This window comes from Physcomitrium patens, chromosome 12 (assembly GCF_059467195.1).
Source record: "Physcomitrium patens ecotype Gransden chromosome 12, ASM5946719v1, whole genome shotgun sequence".
NCBI lineage: Eukaryota > Viridiplantae > Streptophyta > Bryopsida > Funariales > Funariaceae > Physcomitrium > Physcomitrium patens.
The window spans coordinates 12156881-12178626 of NC_143421.1; the positions used below are offsets into that span (position 1 = coordinate 12156881).

General features: G+C 39.3%; 4 protein-coding genes across 6 annotated transcripts; 1 reads left to right on the forward strand and 3 right to left on the reverse strand.

Annotated features, from left to right (window-relative positions):
• The first annotated feature begins 2617 nt into the window (after nucleotides 1-2617).
• LOC112289832 (arabinosyltransferase XEG113) lies at nucleotides 2618-9174 on the forward strand. The gene is made up of 14 exons (XM_024535470.3): nucleotides 2618-3157; nucleotides 3309-3606; nucleotides 4079-4408; nucleotides 4552-4757; nucleotides 5101-5206; nucleotides 5439-5692; nucleotides 6061-6196; nucleotides 6480-6574; nucleotides 6707-6760; nucleotides 6927-7040; nucleotides 7322-7420; nucleotides 7712-7828; nucleotides 8008-8094; nucleotides 8291-9174. Exons 2-14 carry the CDS (start codon nucleotides 3462-3464, stop codon nucleotides 8456-8458), a joined length of 1911 nt encoding a protein of 636 aa, XP_024391238.1. The 5' UTR covers nucleotides 2618-3157; nucleotides 3309-3461; the 3' UTR covers nucleotides 8459-9174.
• A 1917-nt stretch (nucleotides 9175-11091) lies between these two features.
• On the reverse strand, nucleotides 11092-12972 carry LOC112289609 (urease accessory protein D). Its single transcript, XM_024534951.3, has 2 exons — nucleotides 12020-12972; nucleotides 11092-11668 (listed from the first exon to the last, which is right to left on the reverse strand). Exons 1-2 carry the CDS (start codon nucleotides 12449-12451, stop codon nucleotides 11105-11107), a joined length of 996 nt encoding a protein of 331 aa, XP_024390719.1. The 5' UTR covers nucleotides 12452-12972; the 3' UTR covers nucleotides 11092-11104.
• Nucleotides 12973-14985: 2013 nt separating this feature from the next.
• On the reverse strand, nucleotides 14986-18725 carry LOC112289608 (UDP-glycosyltransferase 72B1). Of its 3 annotated transcripts, none has more exons than XM_024534949.3 (5): nucleotides 17461-18725; nucleotides 16786-17191; nucleotides 16284-16625; nucleotides 15687-16189; nucleotides 14986-15551 (listed from the first exon to the last, which is right to left on the reverse strand). In XM_024534949.3, the coding sequence occupies exons 2-5, from the start codon at nucleotides 17170-17172 to the stop codon at nucleotides 15305-15307; spliced, it is 1479 nt and encodes a 492-aa protein (XP_024390717.1). In that variant the 5' UTR covers nucleotides 17173-17191; nucleotides 17461-18725; the 3' UTR covers nucleotides 14986-15304. The 3 variants fall into 3 exon arrangements, with proteins under 3 accessions (XP_024390717.1, XP_024390716.1, XP_073393807.1); XM_024534948.3 differs by having other exon boundaries at nucleotides 14986-15554; XM_073537706.1 differs by having other exon boundaries at nucleotides 14986-15554; nucleotides 17368-17470.
• A 150-nt stretch (nucleotides 18726-18875) lies between these two features.
• On the reverse strand, nucleotides 18876-21509 carry LOC112289605 (glutamate--tRNA ligase, cytoplasmic). The gene is made up of 3 exons (XM_024534945.3): nucleotides 21392-21509; nucleotides 19801-21036; nucleotides 18876-19682 (listed from the first exon to the last, which is right to left on the reverse strand). The coding sequence occupies exons 1-3, from the start codon at nucleotides 21476-21478 to the stop codon at nucleotides 18990-18992; spliced, it is 2016 nt and encodes a 671-aa protein (XP_024390713.1). The 5' UTR covers nucleotides 21479-21509; the 3' UTR covers nucleotides 18876-18989.
• Between the last annotated feature and the right edge of the window lie 237 nt (nucleotides 21510-21746).

A 21746-nucleotide genomic window follows, 5' to 3' on the forward strand; every position in this document is an offset into this window, starting at 1 on the left:
CTATCCTTCTGACGCATCCAATCATGCGGTCAGTGCTGCCAGTGCTGCCAACAAGGACGAGTCCCCCCCCCAATCGTAAATTCATCCTTCAACGAATGATGGAGGATGAAAAGTGCATGATAACGAACTCACATCAAAATTTCATGTTCACGAGGGTTAAATCCACAAAATAATGAATGAATGAATGAATGAAAAGAATATTACGTACAGAAATGTGTTTTTGGCTTTGTGGTGTTTATCTCACTGTGGTGTAAATAAGGTGATATTAAAAGTTGCAGAGAATGTAGTCTTGTTTTGTTAAACCGTGTAAATTACTTTGAGCATCAAGATTAGGTTTTGCTTACACAAACATGCAACAAAGAAAATTGTTTGTGTGCGTGTGAATCTATAATATAATGGAATTGTGTCCATTGAGAAAAAGTCTTCTCGTTGATCAAAAACATATGTCATTATTTTACAACGTGAAAATGGAGGTTGCTCTTTCACAATGTAAAAATATATGTTGCTTTTTTCACATAAGTTGCCCTTTCTCATTTTATGTTGTTTTATTTTATGTCACCCTTTTGTCTTAATTTCAAAAAATATTTCACCATGTTGGCCTTTCACAATGATATGTTATATTATTTTGTATTAAAATATTTTTTGTGTCCAATGGCATGGTTTGTGCAAGTAGATATATATATATATATATATATATATATATATGTAAATGTATATATTAGCAAAAATCCATGTTGTTGGGCATTGCAATCTGTGGCACATCCATCCATTTTCTCATTCTTCCATGTTCCTTTGTTCCAATGTTTGGCCAATAAGAAGCCTTCTTTGTACCATGTGTTATACCTATGTTGTTTTATTAGATAGATATATGTGTGTATTTAAATATATGGTAATTTTTTTCATACAAAAAACACATAGTAGAAGTACATAAGAGCAATGAGAATTTTGTCAGTCCTTTGTTCAAATACCACATACCCAAGCACATAACTAAGCATGCATTTTTTGTTATTCACAAACACATGGGAGATATGTGTAAAAAAATAATTATATATATATATAGTTGAAATATTTATACTAAATTAGGAATTTAAAAATATATAAAAAAACAACAACATATTGAAGAACCACAATTAGTAGTGAAATTTATAAATATTAATATTTTCAAATATAGCTTTTTTAAGCAATACCCAAACTATTGTAACCCTAAAGAATAACCACGTGTTGAAAAATATTTTAAAAAATTGCATACTTGTATATATATAATCAAATAATAGTACATATGTCACTTGGTTCACACTTCTCTGGAATATATGATTCTCATTATTCTTTTTACTTGAATGTCTATGTAACCCTTGAAATTTAACATCCTTTACTTAATTTATGAATTCAAATAACTTTATATTTCACCATAACACCAACAAAGGATATTACAAGAAGAAAATAGACCAGAGAAATAATTCTTAGAGAATGCACTTAGTCTAACTTGTTTTTTAACAGATTAGATCCATATTTACATCTTTCAATTATTCTCCGAATTATTTTAAAATCAGTAATTAAAAAGTAACCAATGTACATTTAACCAAATATCTTGATTAATAAAATTATTTCAAGTGTTCAAATATACTCTATTTTTTTTATTTGACAACAAGCTAAATATATTTCGAGATTCCTTTCAAGCAACAAATAATTCCAAATCTACAAATAGATTCAAGATTATGACCAAGATTATCCCCAAGACCATAATTACTTCCTAGTCCCAAGACAAAAACTATAATCAACTCTAGATCAAAATCAACCTCAAGAGACTTTTTATTTTTATTTTTTGTGTTTTTATGTTCTTGCTTTGTGCATGAGCTTTGTATAAATGAAGGATCATCGCATCTTAAACACAAGATCATATAGTAGAGAATTGACTCGTTGTAATTTCACCATAAATTAATAAATATTTCTCAAACAATCTACATGATTCATTTTTTTTTTCTTCTTTTTCTTTTTCTTTTACATAAAATACACACAAATTCACCAAATAACTACACAAAAAGTGAACAATGATGTGAAGAATTAACTTCCACCAGGAATGCCAAACGAGGGGGGGGGGTGAGGGGCGAAGGGCCCAACACACGGAATAAGCAGCTACGAAAGGAAATGCACGGTGAAGGGGTAAAACCGTGAGGGGGGGTGGTAAGCAATGGCGAAACCAAGCAACACAAAACCAAATCCAAAGTCGATGATGTGACGCATTGCAGACCAGTGCCGATGGTGTGACGCATCTGCACTTATGCGATGGCAGCGAGTAATGACGCGCAGGCAGGGGTTGCAGAATCGGAAAGGATCGGGAAGGGGGCGGAGGAAAAGGAAAGGAAAGCAAAGGCCAAAACGGGAAAGGGACGGGACGGGGATGGGGAAGAGGAAGAAGAAGAAGAAGAGAAAGGGTAGAGGACTTGCACAGGATTGGCGGCCATAGCCGGGATCTCGTCTCTTAATCTGAGTGCGTGGCGGTCTTGCGAAAATCCGGGGTTCAATCGACGACTTTTCGTCACGGCGTGACCTGGTAGTTGTAGATCGGCGGTGCCACTTTGGATCCGTGCGGGTGGACGCCGGTCATTGCTTGGACGCCCGCTCGTCTTTTCCCCTGTTTTTTTTCCGCCCAACTGTTGATCCTTCAGCTCCGTGTCATGATCGTCGGGGATTTTTGTTTTTTTTGTTTCTCCCCCTTTTTTCAGATCAGTTGTGGGTATACTGGGATGTAGGAGAAGATTATCAATCTCTTTGCTGAGTGGATTATTTCCGTTTTTCTGATGGGACTTCGGTAACTTTCCTATTAGATTTCGGCATTTGAGGGTGGGTACTGGGCTGTGACAAAGAGGAGGGTGGATTTCTTGGCAGATCTCGGGATCCTGCGTCCTTTGCGGTGTCAATTTTCCTGTTCGGTTTTTCTTCTTTCGAGCCGGTGGATCTTTTTTGTTGGGTTATAGGTGGGAAGGACATGCTGAGAGGGGCGTATAGGCCCTTTGTTTGATAGGGAGTTTTGGTGAGGAGATCGTGTTTTTTATTTTTATTTTGCATTTTCCCTTTTTTTTTCCAGTGAATTATTGCTGATGCGGTTCGGACAAGGAGGGGTCGCTCTGTTAGGCCGAAGCTTTCTTGAGTCTAATGGGTATGATTCAAGTTCGCCATTCTTCGTCTCGTAAGCTTTGTCAATTGTGCGTATTTTCCACGTAGCTTTCATCCCATGGTGTCCACTGTCAGTAATTGCGGCGATTTCACCTGCATCAGCTGAGGGATCGTAAAGGAAGTGGTGGATGCAGAGTTTGTTTGATCGAAATTTTTGAGAAAAGGATGCAGAGGCGTGCTATTACGGTACAGTTTTGTGAGCACTTTTACGCGGGAAGATTAGCACACATGAATGATAAGCTTGAGTTTTAAGCGAATCCATTACACGAGGTGCGCAACTGAGTGCCATGAAGCCTGTCACTTTGTGCGTTCAATTCAGTGCAGTGCTGGTGGTGCTCTTCCTTTCTTTCTATTTGGGGCGGCCTATCTACCTCGAATCTTTTGCAAATACGCAAGATGCTACTTCCCAGCCTACTTCAGGGTTGATTTCAGGTGCAATTCAGCGTCTTATTCGTGTGGCTGGTCGTTCATTGTCTCATGATATGTGATAATAGGTTTATACTCCTAAATATGAACTTTAATCGCACGATTTGGGGATTAGAAGGAAGTATGATTCCTCTGCCGTGTTTAATACCAGTACATTCATGTGTATGACTCAATTGCACATTCTATAATTTGGTAGTTCAATCTCAAAAGGTAGGGTTCGCAATGGCATTGTCATTGGCAAGATCCCTGGTCTTGTGTAATTGTGATCCTTTCCAGGAAGTTGCAGCTATTTTGCATCAGGTAAACAGAGCAGTCAAACGATACTAGAATAGCTGAAATATGTGTGACGTTGTTGACTAGTCATTTTAACTGCATCAGTAGAGAATAATTTTGGTTAAGATTTGAATTAATACCTTCGATTTCACTTCGATTTCAGATGTTGAACCAGCGTCTGGTATTTATTTTTGTCCTCTTGCAGGCTTCCGTGAGTGGCGAAATGGAGGTGGATCGACATCTGGGGAACAGAATGAAACGCGATCCCAGAAACCTGGACGTCGGTCAAAGCCTGGCAGAAATGATGAAACCAATTTTGGATTACATCCAGCGTTGAGACAGCCCATATGGGAGGTTCCTCCTGCTGGAAGTCAGTTGCCGCCACGAGATGCGTTTGCCTTGACGAAAGAGATGATTGAATTCCGGGCTAAAAAGAATGTAATAGCGGTGACGTTCGCGAATTTTGCTTTTATGGATTTCGTCCTTAATTGGGTTCGGCATTTAACCGACGTCGAGGTTACAAATATCCTCGTTGGTACGTCCTCCACTTTGTAGCATTTAAGTATCCATTTTGATGTAGTTCACCCCTTCATTTATAGCAAACTTTATATATGTTTCGAATTTAGAATGTCACACTATTGCATTCTTCTGATAGAGAGCGGTTTTATTTGTGTACAGGCGCGATGGACACAAAAATCCTTGAAGCTCTTTTCTGGAAAGGGGTTCCAGTCTTCGACATGCGCAGTGGCATGGAGACGGTTGATGTTGGGTGGGGTACTCCCAAGTTCCACAAAATGGGCAGGGAGAAAGTTATACTTATCAATGCTTTTCTTGCTGAAGGATATGAAATTCTGATGTGCGATACGGATGTTGTTTTCCTTCAGGTATGCATTTAAATGTCATTGTTTGCTTTAAAATTTTAATTGCTTTTCAAATGTTGTAGGTGTTTCCATCTTCGATGCAGTTGTTTGAAGTAAGGTGTTCATTGGATTTCATGCAAGCTCTCATTGAGTGAACAGAGATAGGATACGTTACAATCGAGGTGATTCCGAATAGGAAGAACATGCTGTTAATAAATAAATTGAAATATCTGATTAACTTGCGCTACTAGCATACTACTAAGGGAAGTTAACATATTGTAATTCATAATGAGTGCTGATCATAGGGTCAATCACTCTATTCTTGTTTAATATTCTTGTTTAATATGAGTTGATGGATCCAACACAGGATCCTTTCCCGTACTTCGAGCGCTTTCCTGATGCGGACATTTTGACCTCCAGTGACGAGGTTGTAAATTCTGTGGACGACGACAGACTTGAATTCTATGGACAATGTAAACTCATGACTTTGGTATTTAGTGGTGTTTGATTGATTTATTTTCAATATTAGAAGTAATATCAAAAACTAATTTCTGGAAGGATAACCTCCGATATTTAAAATCCAACGGACCTATCCTTTTCGGAATCAGTGCTTGTAGTGCAACGAGGTGTTAGTGCATTCCGTTGAGAGCTGTTTTGTATTCATCCTTTCATTGACAAATCACCGTTTTCTGTGTGGCTGGTCAGCATGGGGGGCTTACAACATCGGAATATTTTTCTGGCGTCCAACAACTATAGCAAAAGAGCTCGCAAAGGAGTGGTTACAACTCCTGCTCTCAGATGATAAAATATGGGATCAAAATGGATTCAACGATCTTGCGCGGAACGTAACAGGTCCCTCCGTTGGACACGATAGTCTTTTCTGGGCGTATCGGGGAAATCTAAAGATGGGCATTTTACCAGTCAGTCTATTTTGCAGTGGTCATACGTACTTTATACAGGTATTTTTGCTGCTGTGAAACTTACTCCTCACCTTGTATTGTCTGCTTTTTATTTGGTGAAATTCTTGACTGTAGACAACTATTTTAGATAGTTTCATTGACATGTAGTCGACGCGTTGAGTCTTCATAAAATAATGCTCTGGACACATAAGTGAGCAATTTTCTTCTCCATTTTCACTTTAATCGTACCGGTGGACTGTTCATTTTCTGGTTATTTGTTGCCTTTTACTCTTGATCGAATTTCCTCAAACCTAACATGTGGTCAAACACCCTTCATTTTGCAACATGCATCTTACCTGTTTTGTTTAAAATATATACAAGGTTTTCTGATTCCAATTTGGGACGATGTTTGGACATCTGGGAAATAGGAACTGTACAAGAAGCTAGACTTGGTGCCATATGCAGTACACACGACGTTCCAGTTTGGAGGCACTGAGGGGAAGCGGCATCGACTCCGCGAAGCAAAGTTGTTTCACGACCCCCCTGAGTATTTTGATACACCTGGTACGAACTATTTCATTGTAGAGATAACTTTATGATGCAACTACGGTTTTTCTTAGAATCATTTATGGGGGCATCTTATGTAAGTTTTTTAACGGCAGGATGCACCTCTACCAAAATATGGAGCTTCAAAGTGCAGCTTATCACAAACAGGTGTTAGTCAAGGTGACTGTTTGAAGCTTATGCTTCTAGTACTTCACGTGATATTACTTGGGACTTGATAGTTTAGGTACACATGTTACTAGTAGACATGGGTGATTAATCATAATGACTTCACTCTGTTCAGGTGGTTACATTTGGTTTAAAATCTCCATACCACAGTCTCTTCTATCCGGTGGCTTGCATACTGTTGAGAGCCACTTTGCTTTAGTAAATCATCAGGTATCGTACAGAGCTTCCATTTTTTTTTTTCGCACAGGACTATATAAGGTATTGGCGACGCTTTCATAGAATCTGGTTTGATGCGATTTAGCTATCAAAACGCACGGCATTGATATCGTCTGTATGTTGCAGTTAATCCAAATTCGGACGGCATTGGCAGTTGCATCAGTCTTAAATCGCACACTTGTGAGTTGAATTCCTTTTAGTTCTCATTCAGTTGAATTGCTCGAGATGGTACTTCAATTCACTCGTGTTGAGGTGCTCTGAATTTTTCAGCATTCTGCTTTAGTTCAGTGAAATAGTTGCAATCTTCTGACACTCTGATGCGAGTAGTATTCCGAACGACATGCAGATTATGCCCCCTATATGGGCCCGATTTGATCGAATCTGGTATGGACATCCTGGTATTCTTACAGGAACAAAAACTAGCCAACCGCTCAAAGTCCCTCTCGACCATGTATTTGAGGTCAGATGTTTTCAATTCTGCAACTTTCAAGAAGCTATGAGTTGGAAGTTAAGGCACTACATATTGTGACAGAGACTGACGACCTCAGTTTACTGATTTTAGGAGGTAGTTCAGAGCTTATTGTTTAAATTTTTGTTGTCTACTACTTAATTAGTTGACTTGTTTGTCTCGAAATTTTCTCCTTTTCTACATGAATGCTGAATTCTGAGAAAGGGATTTTACACCAATGACGCACCAACATATCATTTTAGTGGGGTTCGCTATTGATGTTATTTTTTCAGGTTAATCGTATGGTGGCTGACCTCAGTGAGATTGAATTTGGACCTCAAATTGGCATCAGGGAATACTCGTTTTTAGAGAATCCTCTATTGGAAAATAAGGTATGCATAGTGTTCTATAAGTGTTATCAGTGTAGGAACTTCAAGTTCCGGTCACGAGGAAGCCGATACTATGTTCGTTCCAGTGGAACTCCATTCTTTGTAAATTTTATTGATTGAGCTACTGAACGTAATGATAAGCGAGTATTTTAAAATTTGAATGCAAAGTTGACACGAAACTCACCATTCTACAGTTTTGCCAAATGATCATTTGGCATGTAGTACGTATGTGAAGTATTGCACTTATATTTCAAAACCTTTCCTCAAGTGGATCTAACTCGTCACTGGTTGCAGGTGAAAAAGTCAGTATTGAAGGTCAAGCTATGCGACCGAAAGTTAGCCGGCTGCTCCCACAAAAATAAGGTGTCCTCTGGAGTTTTGAAGCTCCCTAAAAATAGCACTGACGAGGAGGTCAGCTTTAAACCTTGTTATTGTGACATTTCGAATGTGATCATTCTTGTTTGACTTGAAGTAGATCTCAGTCTGGTGTTTCTCTTGAATTTAAATAATTCCAATCGGAAGTCCAATTCACTTCTGATGCTGCTTGTTAATTTCTTGAACCACTGGCTGAAACTTATGAGTGAATGCAGCTGTCTGCCAAGTTGGACATTTTCAACAAGTTTAAAATACTAGAGTTTACATCTGCTATTGACGTCTTCGGAGGATTTAGAAACATTGTAAGTAAACTTATTGACATCTATCCATAAATTTCACTGTATGAAGTTGCAATTTTGTACGTTAGTGATTTTCTGGGAAACATATCTAGGTCTCGTGTCTATTCGTCGATTGAGTTATCAGTGAATTCGGAATTTGGAGAGACAGTACAGCTTCGTTTCCTAGAATTGCTTAACACATAGGTATCTGTATATACAGGATCGAGGCATGAAATTTACTCGTAGGATCAAGAGCTACACAGGGATATGGTGTTGTGTGATGGACAAAACGCCTGGGCACATCTGGTATGACATTTACTGGGATGAGAAACCTAACTGGAAGCCCTTGCCCCCTGCTACACCAGCTGACGATCACCAACCCGAATAACTTTGGACGAATCAGTTCATAGCTCCTTACACCCTCTAACAGCTATGTAGAATTAGGTCAAATAACTAGAACATCTTTCATATGTTAACACAAAGTTAGCCGCGGCATCTACGGAACGCATTTCCATGCGATGCGCTTCATTGACAGACTTACTGTTGGCAATTGGGCACTGGATGTGTTTTTATGGCTGCTGCTGAGGTGTAGGAAGGGTTGATATGGCCTCAAGCACCAGAAGAGAAGACGTCTTGAATTTTGATGCAGTGGCATGATAACAGAAGACACCTGGAAATGTCGACATGTTTTCATCTAGATACACATCTAGCTTCAGAGCTGGATATGCGGATGCATCATCTTGTAGGTGGTAGGAATAGCCACGAATCCTGGTTATGGAATACCCAATTTTTAAAATTCCAACGTAGTGCAGAGACTGTAGACTAGACTGAGAGGTGTACATTACATCACAGTATCCACCACTAGGTTGGTGCAATTTTGCTAGTTTTAAGAGGATATTGACACCGTCAAAGATGGATTATCTCAGTTAGCAACCATTCATGTGCACACGCATGGAGCCGAATACATTCGACAGCTTTAATTGGGTGTGTGAGCGATGAACTGGCACTCATGCTTTGATCATGTTAATATGATAACTCTGAAAAGAAAGAAAAAGAGGCACCTTCTATTACAAGGGAAATAAATATTAATATTGACTCCTGAAATTCTCCAACGACTGAACCTTTGGACTATAATGTGGCCTAATATCTAAATAACAATACTTCCTTACCGTACAGAAAGCAGAAAATGAATCGTGTATAAAACTTTGTAGATTTAGGGCTATGCTTGTGGAATTGTATGCTGTGATGTCAGAACCATTCATTTAATAAATCAAGAAGGAAGGATTTCACTTCAGTAACAGCATCACAATGAAAAACCTTCAATAAAATGGCAAAGACGTTAAAAATATCCTTACGTTAGTCATAGTTTAAATTTAATTGTAATAAGTAGAATATTTCCAAGAATATTAATTGAAGTTCATTAGAGATATTTATGAAATGGGAGAATAAGCAAGGTTTGTAAGAAGCCTATAGGAATTCAAAAGATATGTTTATTACCTTGAATACATTTTAAAAACTAGATGTTTTTGATTTTTGATTTTTTTTTTAATACATTTTTTAATACGTAATATTTTATTCTTTTCATTTATTTTTTAATTTCTTCCTTTCTATCTTTTTTTGATGTAAATCATGTATTTACAACCTATACTAATATAAACGTGTAAAGAATGCTTCAATTCTCATGTTTTATTTTTATAATAATAATTCATGTATTTTGTTTGTTTGTTTTTGTTTTTTTGATTTTTATTATTCTTATTGTTTTAAATCAATGTTATTGTTTTATTTAATTATTTTTATTCTTTATGTATTAATATAATTCCACATAAATTAAAAAATAAAATTTAAACTAAATGTTTTTAATTTCTATACTTTATATTAAGATGTTTAATTTCTTCTTACTTAAAGATGAATATTTAATTGCAGAAGATTGTAAAGCTTTTTTTTTACAATAATAATATCTCTTATTTACTTATAATTATATCAAATATATATTTTATGTCAAACGTTTTTCAAAAAATTATTTTATTCTATATTACATATTGTTCAAATTTGATTTTAACCTATTAAACAAAGATTTTTAATTTTAATTTTAATTTTTTTTTATTTGCTTGTCAAAATAGTCTTGTTCAAGTTTGCTAGTTATCCTTTTCATACATAAAATATTATCAATTAACTTTCTCTAAGTTTTTTTATATTATTTTAAATTATTTATATAAACTTTTTGATTAATCTTTATTCACAAATTAACTATTATACCAAATATAATTACATTCAATAAATATCCAACTAGATATCAACCTAAAATATTAACAATCAAGTAATTGTTCCTTTGAATCATCTATTAAAAACCCACGTTTTGACATTAACTTCACAAAAAGTGTGCTTTTTAACGCACTATTTCTAAAAATAACCATTTTAATTATTAAACTATTAATTTGCTCTTACTTAATATGACGAAAATTTTAATCTTCAATTTGTACATTGCTACTATATTAAAGACTAGCAGAAACCCATGTCCTTGGGCACAAAAAAGTTGTAAATTTCTTTGGGAGCTGTCTCTTCCAAAAACCTTGAAAAGCACTTTCCCCTCTTCATTACCAATGAAGACTTCTTTGTCTCTTTGTCTTAAACCTAATCTGTTTTCATATAATAGATATCTACAGTGGAGTGGAGCTCATAAATTGAAGGTGGATTCTATTTTAACGTTTTTAGTGAGGCGATGTCGCTGAGAGTATTGCAATGACAAAATCTGCAGCAACACTATTTACAATAGGGTGTGAAACATACAACTTATGCTACCATGCTAACCAAAACTGTGGGAAATGGGCTTCATAATTAATACTAACGCCATTATTCTCCGTGAGAATTTCAGAAGTCATTGAGGGTGCCATTAAGGAATGAAACTCTCACAACCAAGATTGTCATACATCTCAACTAATACTGATATGTTCGAGATAAGTATCACGGAGGAACTTACATCGTGACTTGAAACAGACCATTTTCCAGATGACGAAGCCGAGATACCGAAATTCAGTCATCTGCCAGCATATGGACATGCTCCAATTAGAGAGTCAATATGAGCCAACTGCTCTTTGAAAAAGTCATACATGAGTGCTGTGGTGCTGGCAACTGCCCGAACCACTAAACCTTCATTTGCAGGCCCAATGCTACTACATGAAACGAATAATAAAGGATCTGAGGTGCTTGGGGACTCCGCGGAGAGACTGGAATCTCGTAAACGGGCCGTTAGATCACAGGATTTTCTTCTTGTGAATGCCTTTTGTGTGAGTTCTTGCACCTTCTTTTGAACTTTGACACGGAATGCCGCCAGTTTTGGTCCATAAATCACCATGTTGGCTACTACATGAAACCCTCGCATGCGCTCTGCAACGGAGGTCCCTACACCTTGCTCCAGACACAGGCAATCGAGAAAAAGAGGTGTGGATTTGCTACAATCAGCCTTCACATCCTCTAAATAGATGTGATTAATGCTTTTGTACAATTCGAATTCCCAGCTTTCGCCATTGTCAACTCGGCCACTTGTCATCCAATCTATGAGGACTAAATTAGCATCTGCTGCAAGATAGAACTCCTGTACCTATGAAACATCCGTGTATGTGGGTTAAGTTTTTCCTCGTTACTATGTAATAAACCTGCTGATTGACTAGATTACAAGGCACAGTAAAATAGCGCAACGAAAACACGGAACGAAATGGAATAATAGGTTTCATAGTAGCGATGCAGAATATGAGTGAACTGAAATGCCAAATAGCTGACATAAAATTTTAAGTTCTACCCATCTACTTCGAAGGTTATCAATGGGAGACGAATCCATCATCTCGACTTCTGTGTCAATGCAACATCGGACAATATTATAATCGCTTCATACTGCAAGTAAGGGGGTGGTTAAGCTCAAGATTATACCAGAACAGCTGTGGTGACGTTTTACCTGCGTATACTTGGAGTTCTTGAAACATGTGATCGGATCTGGCAATACAGCAAAAAATCCCTCTCGGCCAACGTAAGCTTGAAGGATCTGCTCACAGAATTTTCCCTCGACAGACTTGTAAATTTTTGTCGACGATTGCGTGGTAATGACGGCAGTGCAAGAAGGTCCAACCTCCACCCTCTGAGAGATCGAATCGTTCGACACAATGCCCCCGCCATAAGAGATGGCATAAATCCACACTGCATCAATACCACTCGGGACAATCTTATTCGGTAACAGAAATTTGAGGGGATACTTTGCAAATGTCCGTGTTACCGCGGATTTCCCTGCAACATTGTCCACCTTGATGACACCAGTAAGAGCCCTGTCTTTGAAGCTGGGACCTAACAGCTTCTCCCACCCGGATCGCCTGCCCGAATCCATGAATGCCATAGCTTTCACTCACATCAACGATCAAACAGAGGAAGCTCATGTCAAGACGCCATACGTCTCCTCAGAAGACCATCAAATAACGAACTCCTGCTTTATAATCCAATTAAAATTTATAACTAGAATCAATAAAAACATATACACACACACACACACATTCATGCATATGTTCCTGAAAAATAAAACAAACTCAAATTAAAAGAGAATCAACAAGCAGCAAGAGATCCTTGCACCGTTCAACGCGGAAACTACGCAAATCTCAACCTAACCCTTCAGGATGGAAAAGGGTCACACATATAGCTCAGAATGCACGAAAAATTAAACTCCAGGACAACAATCAACACCCAAGAGCAAAAATCTGCGGAGCTAAAGCTGATGCACTCACTAGTCGCATCTACTATGACCCAAAAAAACGGTTGACAAGGCAAAGAGAATGAGCGCAACAACAACAACAACAACAAGGGATCTCCTGCTCTCCTGCAAACAAGCAAGCAAGCAACGATGAATCTCACCGCCAAACTCAACTGGCCACAGTCCTGCGAAGAAGGCGAGAGAAATACCCGCCACGTCGGATGACAACTCAGCAGAATGAGTCCACGTGGAAACGCCCTGCTGGACTGTCTTCTAATTCACGTGGAACCAACCCTGTTTACACTGACTTGGGTTCCGAATTCCCATGCCTCGGGTGCTTAGCTTGCTTGCCTGCTTCTCATTGCAGACAATTCTTGTGTGGAATTTGAACTTCCTTTCACTGAGTTTTTCTGAATCGTTATAGCTTTCTATGTAAAGCGTTTTTATTTATTTATTTATTGTATTTGTGTGCTGATTTGGAGTTTTTTTCTTTTTCTTTTTCATTTTTCAAATATTGATGTGGATGATGTGGATGGTGACAAGTAATATATATATATATATATATATATATATTGTTTCTTTCTACAGATGTTTTTCTTATGGTTATTGTATCATTATTTTATTCAAATACATCAATTGAATATACATATATGTATATATAATAATAATAATAATAATAGAACCCGTGCTGTTGTCACAAAATTAACTTGAAGACTATGCAAATATAGATGTATGATCCAGTTATTTTTGATTATTTAAAAATTATAAATTGAAACTTTCTTCATGATAATGCTCTTTATAATAGCTTTTATTAAAAACAATTGAAGAGTTTTGCATTCATAAGTTTTGAATAAAGTTTGCTTAAAAATTGTTTTAAAGTAGTTTGATCTCACTTTTTTGGAAATATTTCATTATTATTACATACATGAATGTCTCAAAATTGTACATGGTAGTTTTGTTGACAAATTCACTTGTGCACAGTGTGCTACTTAGCAATTGTATTGTTGTTTGAAACCACAAATATGAAGGGAATGAACTCAGAGTTGTGTTAGATAAAAATAAAATAAAATAAAATAAAATTACATCACAATAACTATGTCAAGTGATATAACATTTGAACCTTTTTCTTACCTTTTTAGTTGTGATTTTTTCAGCAAATGTTTTGATGGTGGCACAGAATACATTTCAATAAAAACTTTCTATATCTGGGTAATTTTAATTCGTGTAGCATAGTATACTACGCTAATAGCAATATAGAGTTGGCTTGATGTAACAGTTTATTTATTTATTTATTTATTTATTACTGTTGCATTATTTTTAGAAAACATGGAGGCTTTTTTTTGTAATAAAATGAAAAAATAATCGATTTTTAGCTACAAAGTTTGTGTGTAAAAGTGATCTTCAAGCCACATTAAAAGTACCATTCTAAACCAAATAGTTATTGCATATATGTTTTGGATGAATTCCTTTATTGTGAGGATTTCTTAAATACCTTAGACTTTATTATATGTAAAATTATATAAAATATAATTATTTATCAAAGATAAAATTTAGAAATTTTCAAATAACAATGCTAATGTGGCATAGTATCCACATTTTTGTAAATATTTAGTAAGTAATATATAATATGTTTCAAAAAGGATTAACTTATAAATTTAAAATAGAATTAGGACTTCATCTTTGCAAGTAAAATAAGAAAAAAAATATTAATATATATATATTATTAATATATAAATATAAGAAATATATATATATATATATATATATTTAAAAAAATTGTGAAAATATCAACCTTCTTGTGAATCATCACATATAATCCCAAGTTTTTCATGAAAATCCAGTTAAGCATAATAGAATGCATGAGCCATAATGTGCCTAGTTCTTCTAATACCATCATCATTTCTTAATACCCAAACATACTTCACTTCTTTCGTCATCAGATGAATAAAATGAACTCCCACAGTTGAGTGGCCTTGTGCAAGTGGACAAAAACAATTCAATGAACTTGCAAACGAAAGCTCTTGTTCAACTCTTCCGGTTTTGAACAACCAGTGAAGAAAAAGGAAAAAAAGAAAAGAAAAGTGGGTGGTGACCACACAATGTTGCTCTTCAACAAATATTCAATAATGTTTTCTAACACCCTTTTCATATTACCATAAATTTTGAGTATGAGTAAGAATGCTAAATTTTGAGCGAAAAGCAAAGTGACCTTTTTTTTATAAAAAGTATACGTATATTTATTTATTTTTTAAACCCCACCCTAGACCACTTACTGCCATGACCGTGTTGGATATAAGTCATGAACTGCTTCTGAAATACTTCCTGTGCTGAATATCATGTCATCAATTTTGTGAAGATTACTAAAAATTTGCTTCATTAATTACAGCTGAACCTGCATACAGACTAGACCTCAAGTCTAAATTGATTCCACCAGTACACAGATAATGCATTTCAAGCCGTAATTGAATTGACTCAAAGGAAGGCTAGACGATGTAAATGATGCATCTAATGCGTTGAATTTAGCGGAGCAAAGATTTCATCAACAAATCGTTGTAAGTTTGATGCGGACGAACCACCAGGTGCTACAGCCTTCGCAGATAGAGTTTTCCACTGGTGAGCTTGAACTCGCACCATGTTGCCCTTCTCGCTCACAAAAAGCTCCTTCACTACTTTAGCAATCTCCTCTGCTTCCACAATACCATTCGGGCCCATCGTAAACTCAAGTGCAACCTTTGCCTCATCCACAACAAATCTGCTGAAGCAAAACAAACACCAACAATATGAAGTTACAAAGCTAATTAAGTCCTGCACATAAGTAAGATTCGGGGAACTGAATTGATAAAACACGTAGGATAACTACATCTGTTCACAATGGGCAATGTTTTACCTTTTATTCATTCGCTGTTCTCCATGAAGAGGCCATGCCAGTAAAGGCACACCCCTGCACAAACTTTCCAGAATAGAATTCCACCCACAATGAGTAAGGAATCCTCCCACTGCTGGATGTGACAGTACACCAAGCTGATGTATCCAGCCAGGCACAATAACTCCTTGACCCTTGATTCTCTCCTCGTAGTCTTCAGGTAGGTACTGTAATGGCTTCAGCGTGGAATCAATCGGTTTAGAACCATCGACTGCCGCCGGAGGCCTGCATACATACAAAAACGTCTGCCCACTTTCGAGAAGCCCATTCGCCAAGGCTGTGACCTGGTTAGCGCGCAAACTTGAAAAACTACCGAATGATATCACGAGTACAGAATGCTCAGGTTGTAAGTCAAGCCACTTTAGATACTCGGCTGTATCTTCCTGGTTGGATTCTGAGACCTTCGAATTGTCTTCGAAGTACACTGCTGGAAGGAGAGGACCAATCGTCAAAACACTGCGCTTTCCCTGCACAGCATCAATCAGCATGTGTATCAGAGAGGGTTTTCACTTCAATCAATGAACAATCTGATCAGATTATCTCTGAGATCGACTGGATTACCAAACGTGAAGTTTCACCATATATTCGCTCACGGATGCATTCGAGCGTTCTGTGTTCCAGATCCTCGAAAGTATTGACGAGGACACCACGGGCGTCGGGTAGACGATCGCAATGTCGAAGGAAGAAAGCGTATGCCTCAGGAATGGACTTGTGATCCAGCATCATGGAAGGCATCTCTGCTGCCTTCAGTGACGCTACTCCAGGGATGTCAGAAAAAGGTTCGAACCCAACTGGCAAACGCCCCAGCTTTAGTAATGTGGGCACATAGGACATTAGCGCCAACAAGGAGGAGGGAGATGTGAAGAGCAAGTACTTAGGGATTTTGAATTTATCAGCAACATCCTGCACGGTGCAAGAACGGTGGCAGGTATCAGAAGACGAGTGGAAAGCAAGCATAAGTTCACATGTTCACGGATCTGTGACAGACAATTGTGACACGAGGTCTGTTACTATGTCTGCAAATTCAACTGCACAGATCCGACGTTACAATCCTAATGCTCACCTGCGTCCAACCGAAAAACACATCACATATAAGAGCGGCAGGTCTCGGAAGGCCGGGAGTATAGACAAGTTTCTCTAAAAGATCCTCGAGATCTTGGGTGATCCGCTCCGAGGCAGCCATCATGGGTAGCGGTTTTGCAATATCGTCTCCCGGTAGAACAGGACCGCCGATTTTCACTACCTTCATTTGTTCAAGACCCCCAATGCTTTGGAAATCCTGTGGCTGAACGTGTTCGTAGGAATTGACAAACGTGATGGTGACTCCAAGGGCAGTCAGTTTAGCTGCAAAATGGAGAAACGGTGTGCTGTGCCCTTTCGATGGGAATGGCATAACCACCACGTGTGGCTGGGAAGCCATTTCCACTGAGGGCTCCGCCCCAATAGTCATCTGATGATGCTTGAACAATCTGTATCAAAAATGTGCAGAAGTTCAGTAAAGAAGAACGAAGTAGAAATCGATCAGTCGGGGCTATGACCACAAAAACGCGCATTAAGGGTCATGTATGCTATGAAGTGAACTGTTGAACACACGAAGTACAAGTATCCGAACAGTCCACACTTCATCAACCGCAGGACCCACTACCCAATCTGAGACACGCTCCACAAATGCTCGAGAGCCCTCAGCAAGCATGGCTCCGAAGAGAACACAGTATAGAGAAGAGGAGTCGGAGCTCACAGTGCAAAGACGATGGAGACTAGAACGACTCGAGGAGGTGGAGTAGGTTGCAGCGATAAGCACACAATGTACCACAACCCGAGAAAGTAAACAACTATCCCTGACCAGCAATAAGAGTACACTGATCCAAATCACGGATAGCTCCAAATTTCAGACACTCCATCGCATCAACTCACTGTTAGATTGTCATTCACCTGCCAATTCAAATGAGCACGTCAATCATGTTCCTCGAATTCCTTTATATGCAATGAACTTCAGCCTGTTAACATTCCTCCACTGTATGACTGTACCATCAACACAAGTTCATGACACCAAAACTGACGTCCACATCAAATCAAACATCTACCGTAACTCTCAAGAAAAGAAAATTGAAAGCTCGACGGAAACAAAGACGATTCTTACATGTACGCCATCTACATGGATTGCAAGAGCGACTGCGCAAATACTCCGATGCACTAGTTACGAACAGAAATAAAAAATAAAAAAAAAATGAGCTGCACAATATTTGAATTCAAGAAAAGCATCGCAGGCATGGCCGTGTCCAACCCCACCGCGCACCGGTTGAGCCATGCTGTGTCAAAATGATTATACCGCGAGAAGGGTTGTACTCAATCTTATGGATCACAACTGATGCTGCATCACAACTCAATGGTCATGTGAAACGAGTTGACGGTCCGCCAACCGAATCCTCGCCCATGATTATTTCAGTGCCGAGCAGAAATCAGTGATCTGGTGCATTGGGCATGCGAAACACTGGGTGAGATGCGCATGCGAAGAGACTACGAAGAGACTTTTATGCAGCTCCCGGGTGTTGCATTGATTACAAACTTTGACATCTTGTTATCTGAATTAGTTTACAAGGCATTTCATGATACAACGCGGTAACCTGTTCAGCCCTTGCGTTCAACGCACCGCAGTAAACCCCGTATTAAGTGATTGCTAAGCGGGTAAACAGACAATAACCGCGAAAGGTGGTATTAGCGACCTCGTCGGGGATATGATCCGAGCTATCAATCCGAGCGAAGATGGCTCTCTTGAGCGCAACGGCGATGTGCTTTCAGCTCTGCTTGAGCTCCTTCGTCGTCCTCTTGAAAGCTACTTTCAATTACTTGCACTAAATCTTCAATTTGCGGCGGTGATTTGTCCAACTCATTCAGCATCGCCTTGGGAATTGCGCATGGGTCTTACTATTTTGTAACGATTCCCATTTTCCAGACCTCAACATTGTCGAATCGCGATTGTAAGCTTCTGTCTTCCGGTGGATTTTGGGAAGGTTTAGGGGTTTCCGATTTGCTGGAGCTTGTTGGAACCGGGGAGTGATTGAGAAAGTGTGTTGTTGATCACTCCCCAGTTCCAACAAAGTCTAGGAAATTAAGAAAGTGAACAAACAGACAAGTGTACGATTGATTAAACAGTTGGAGTTGCAATGAAGGCATTTATTTGATCAGCTTCAAGGATTATTGGTGGGGTCTATGCACCTCTAATACAGATGAGCCTAGATGTCATCGCACTCCAATCTTTTCACGTCATCACTGCTGGCCTGGTGGTTTCTGTTGTCTGCCATCAGGAATAGAAATAAGCACAATTGGTTTAGATGACCGCACAAACGGCACGTCACAGATAAAGTATCCCTTCCTCTCCAGCTGAATGATTTCTCCACGCTGTAAGTTCCGCATGTTAGAGTCTCCAACTGCAGCAGATTCAATGCGGGTTACAGGATTGAGAACAGACACGAAGTCGTCATTCTCCTCGAGCTTTTTCTTGACGATGAGGTGGTCTAAGTCAACGAGAGTCAGGGGAACCAGCTCTGAAGTCTCAGGAAGCCACGTCAATTTTAGTTTCGTGGTCTTCACTGATCCCTCAACATGCAATTCTCCCTGAAGACGAGTAACAAGACCATATTGGTCGCGTTCAACTATCCTGATGAAACAATTACCCCAGTCCATAAGAGTAACTTCCTCTCCCTTAGACACAGCATTGGCATCTGCATGATCAAGCCATATTTTCTTTGTGAAAACGGTGGCCTTCTTCCCGGCAGGCTCATACTTCTTGTGACGCAGGATTACCCGAGTGAAAGGAGTCTCCGGACCATTGCTTAGATCAAGCAGAACTTTACCCTCGGAAAGAACAGCTGTGTGCCTAGGACAAACAGGGTCGATAATCTTCTTGTTGATAGTCCACAGCTTGTCCCACTCCATTAGGTTCAGATTCTTTGATGCACCCTATAATGCACAAAGTGAACACACTTGCTTGAGAACCACTACTGTTAGAATCAAATTCGAGTACCAACGAAGGAGTGTTAATGACACGAGATGTAATAAGTTTTCGCAAAATCAGCACCTGAGATAAGATAAATTGCTTAAGAGCCTCGATTGTGAGACCCCTACGGATAATGCCTTGAACTGTCGGAAAACGAGGATCGTACCAACCTTCCACCCGTCCATTGTCCACGAACCACTGTAACTTGCGCTTGCTAAGAAGAGTATATACGAAATTAAGACGGCTGAAATCCCATACATGAACCTTCCTTAGTTGCATGTCTTCCAGGACTCTGTAATACTGGTCATTCCGATCATGGTACTCACTTGACCGAAGGGCATGAGTAACACCTTCAATGCTGTCCACGAAAGGACATGCGAAGTCATATGTGGGGTAGACCTTGTACTTAGAACCCACACGGTGATGAGGAGTCGGATTACAGCGGTAGTAAACAGGGTCTCGCAGAGATGCATTAGGGTTACTCATGTCCATCTTAGCACGAACACAACACTGAACACCTCTTGTTGAGCCAGCAATCATTTCCTTCCAAAGCTTCAGGTTCTCCTCAACAGTTTGGTTTCGACACTTCGACTCAATCATAGCTTTCCTCTCTAGCTGCATTTGCTCCCGCTCTGTGTCATCCACATATGCTTTCCCCTCTTTGATCAACTTTTCACACATCTCCATAAGCTGTGGAAAGTAATCAGAGGTGTACGTTATCACATCGCCCTTCACGCCTAACGTGTCCAGATCTTGCAAGATACTCTCTACAAACTCATCCTTCTCTTTCGCCGGATTTGTGTCATCAAACCGAATAATAAGCCGTCCTTTGTACTTTTGAGCGAAAAATTGGTTCAAAAGAGCTGCCTTAGCGTGCCCGATGTGAAGGTAACCACTTGGCTCGGGCGGAAACCGCGTGCATACTTTGCCCATCTCTGCACCAGGCAAATCCACTTCGAATGAGCCATCCACCTTCTCCTTTGCCTCAGCAGAAACCGCTGCAGCAGAACTGGACTTTGAAACCTCTGGAGCGGGCTTTCCAGCGCCACGCGAAGGCAGGACATTCGCAATCGCAGGATACTGCACAAGAATGCAATTGTACCATCGTACAAGATTCGGGAATTTGGCAGTCTTTCTGAAACTTTCCCATCTCGGCCCTGCCTTCGCTAGGTAAGCAACAATGGTAATATCTGCTACAGTGAGATCATTGCCAACGAAGTAGGTGCGGAAGGCGAGGTAGCTGTTCGCATACGCACAAGCTCCCTCGAACTCAGACCCCACACCAAAGCTGGATGCATAGCTAAGCCACTCATCTACCTGCAAAACAACGAGGGTAAGGGTTTAGAGTTTGGTGCTTGACAAACTTCAGTGAAGCTATAAACATAAACTTTCAAGAATCCAACAAAAAATACATCAACAGGCGACCTCCAGCCCTTCAGATTTCCAAGACCGACAATACGGTGCTCCAAGCAAGGCACTGCAGGATCTGTCATACCGAGCTTGAGTGGGACTGAGAACTGCGTCGGCGATGTGCAGTATACCATCGTATCCATGAAGACCCTTCGCCGCTCTCTAAACCGAACTCGGTGGGCCTTACATTTGAACTGTAGCCAGAAACCTAACTCAACTACGGTACAATACACCACCTGAATCAACAACCTTGCTAACTTACCTCAGAGGGGTTGCCAACAAGCGCCTGGCTTTCGCTACTCTTGAAAGTATCGATGATCAAGCTCAGCAACTGCTTCACCTCAGCCATCGCTCCTATGTCTCGCTGCACTCACACGCCTTCAAAAAGTTCTGGAGCTTCACATGTAGCCAGGTGATCTTGTGAACCCTAGGACTTGGGAAGCAAGGCAGAAGGAGAATCATCATCCATCCATCAACTTTCAATCTATTATATTTATATTTCCAATGAAGTTTGGGTGATAGTATAAGCGTCAAATATGTGCTGCGGATCGGATATATGCTTGTACATATTCAACTAAACTTGTCGGATCGGATTTATGCTTGTACAAGTTGTTGGA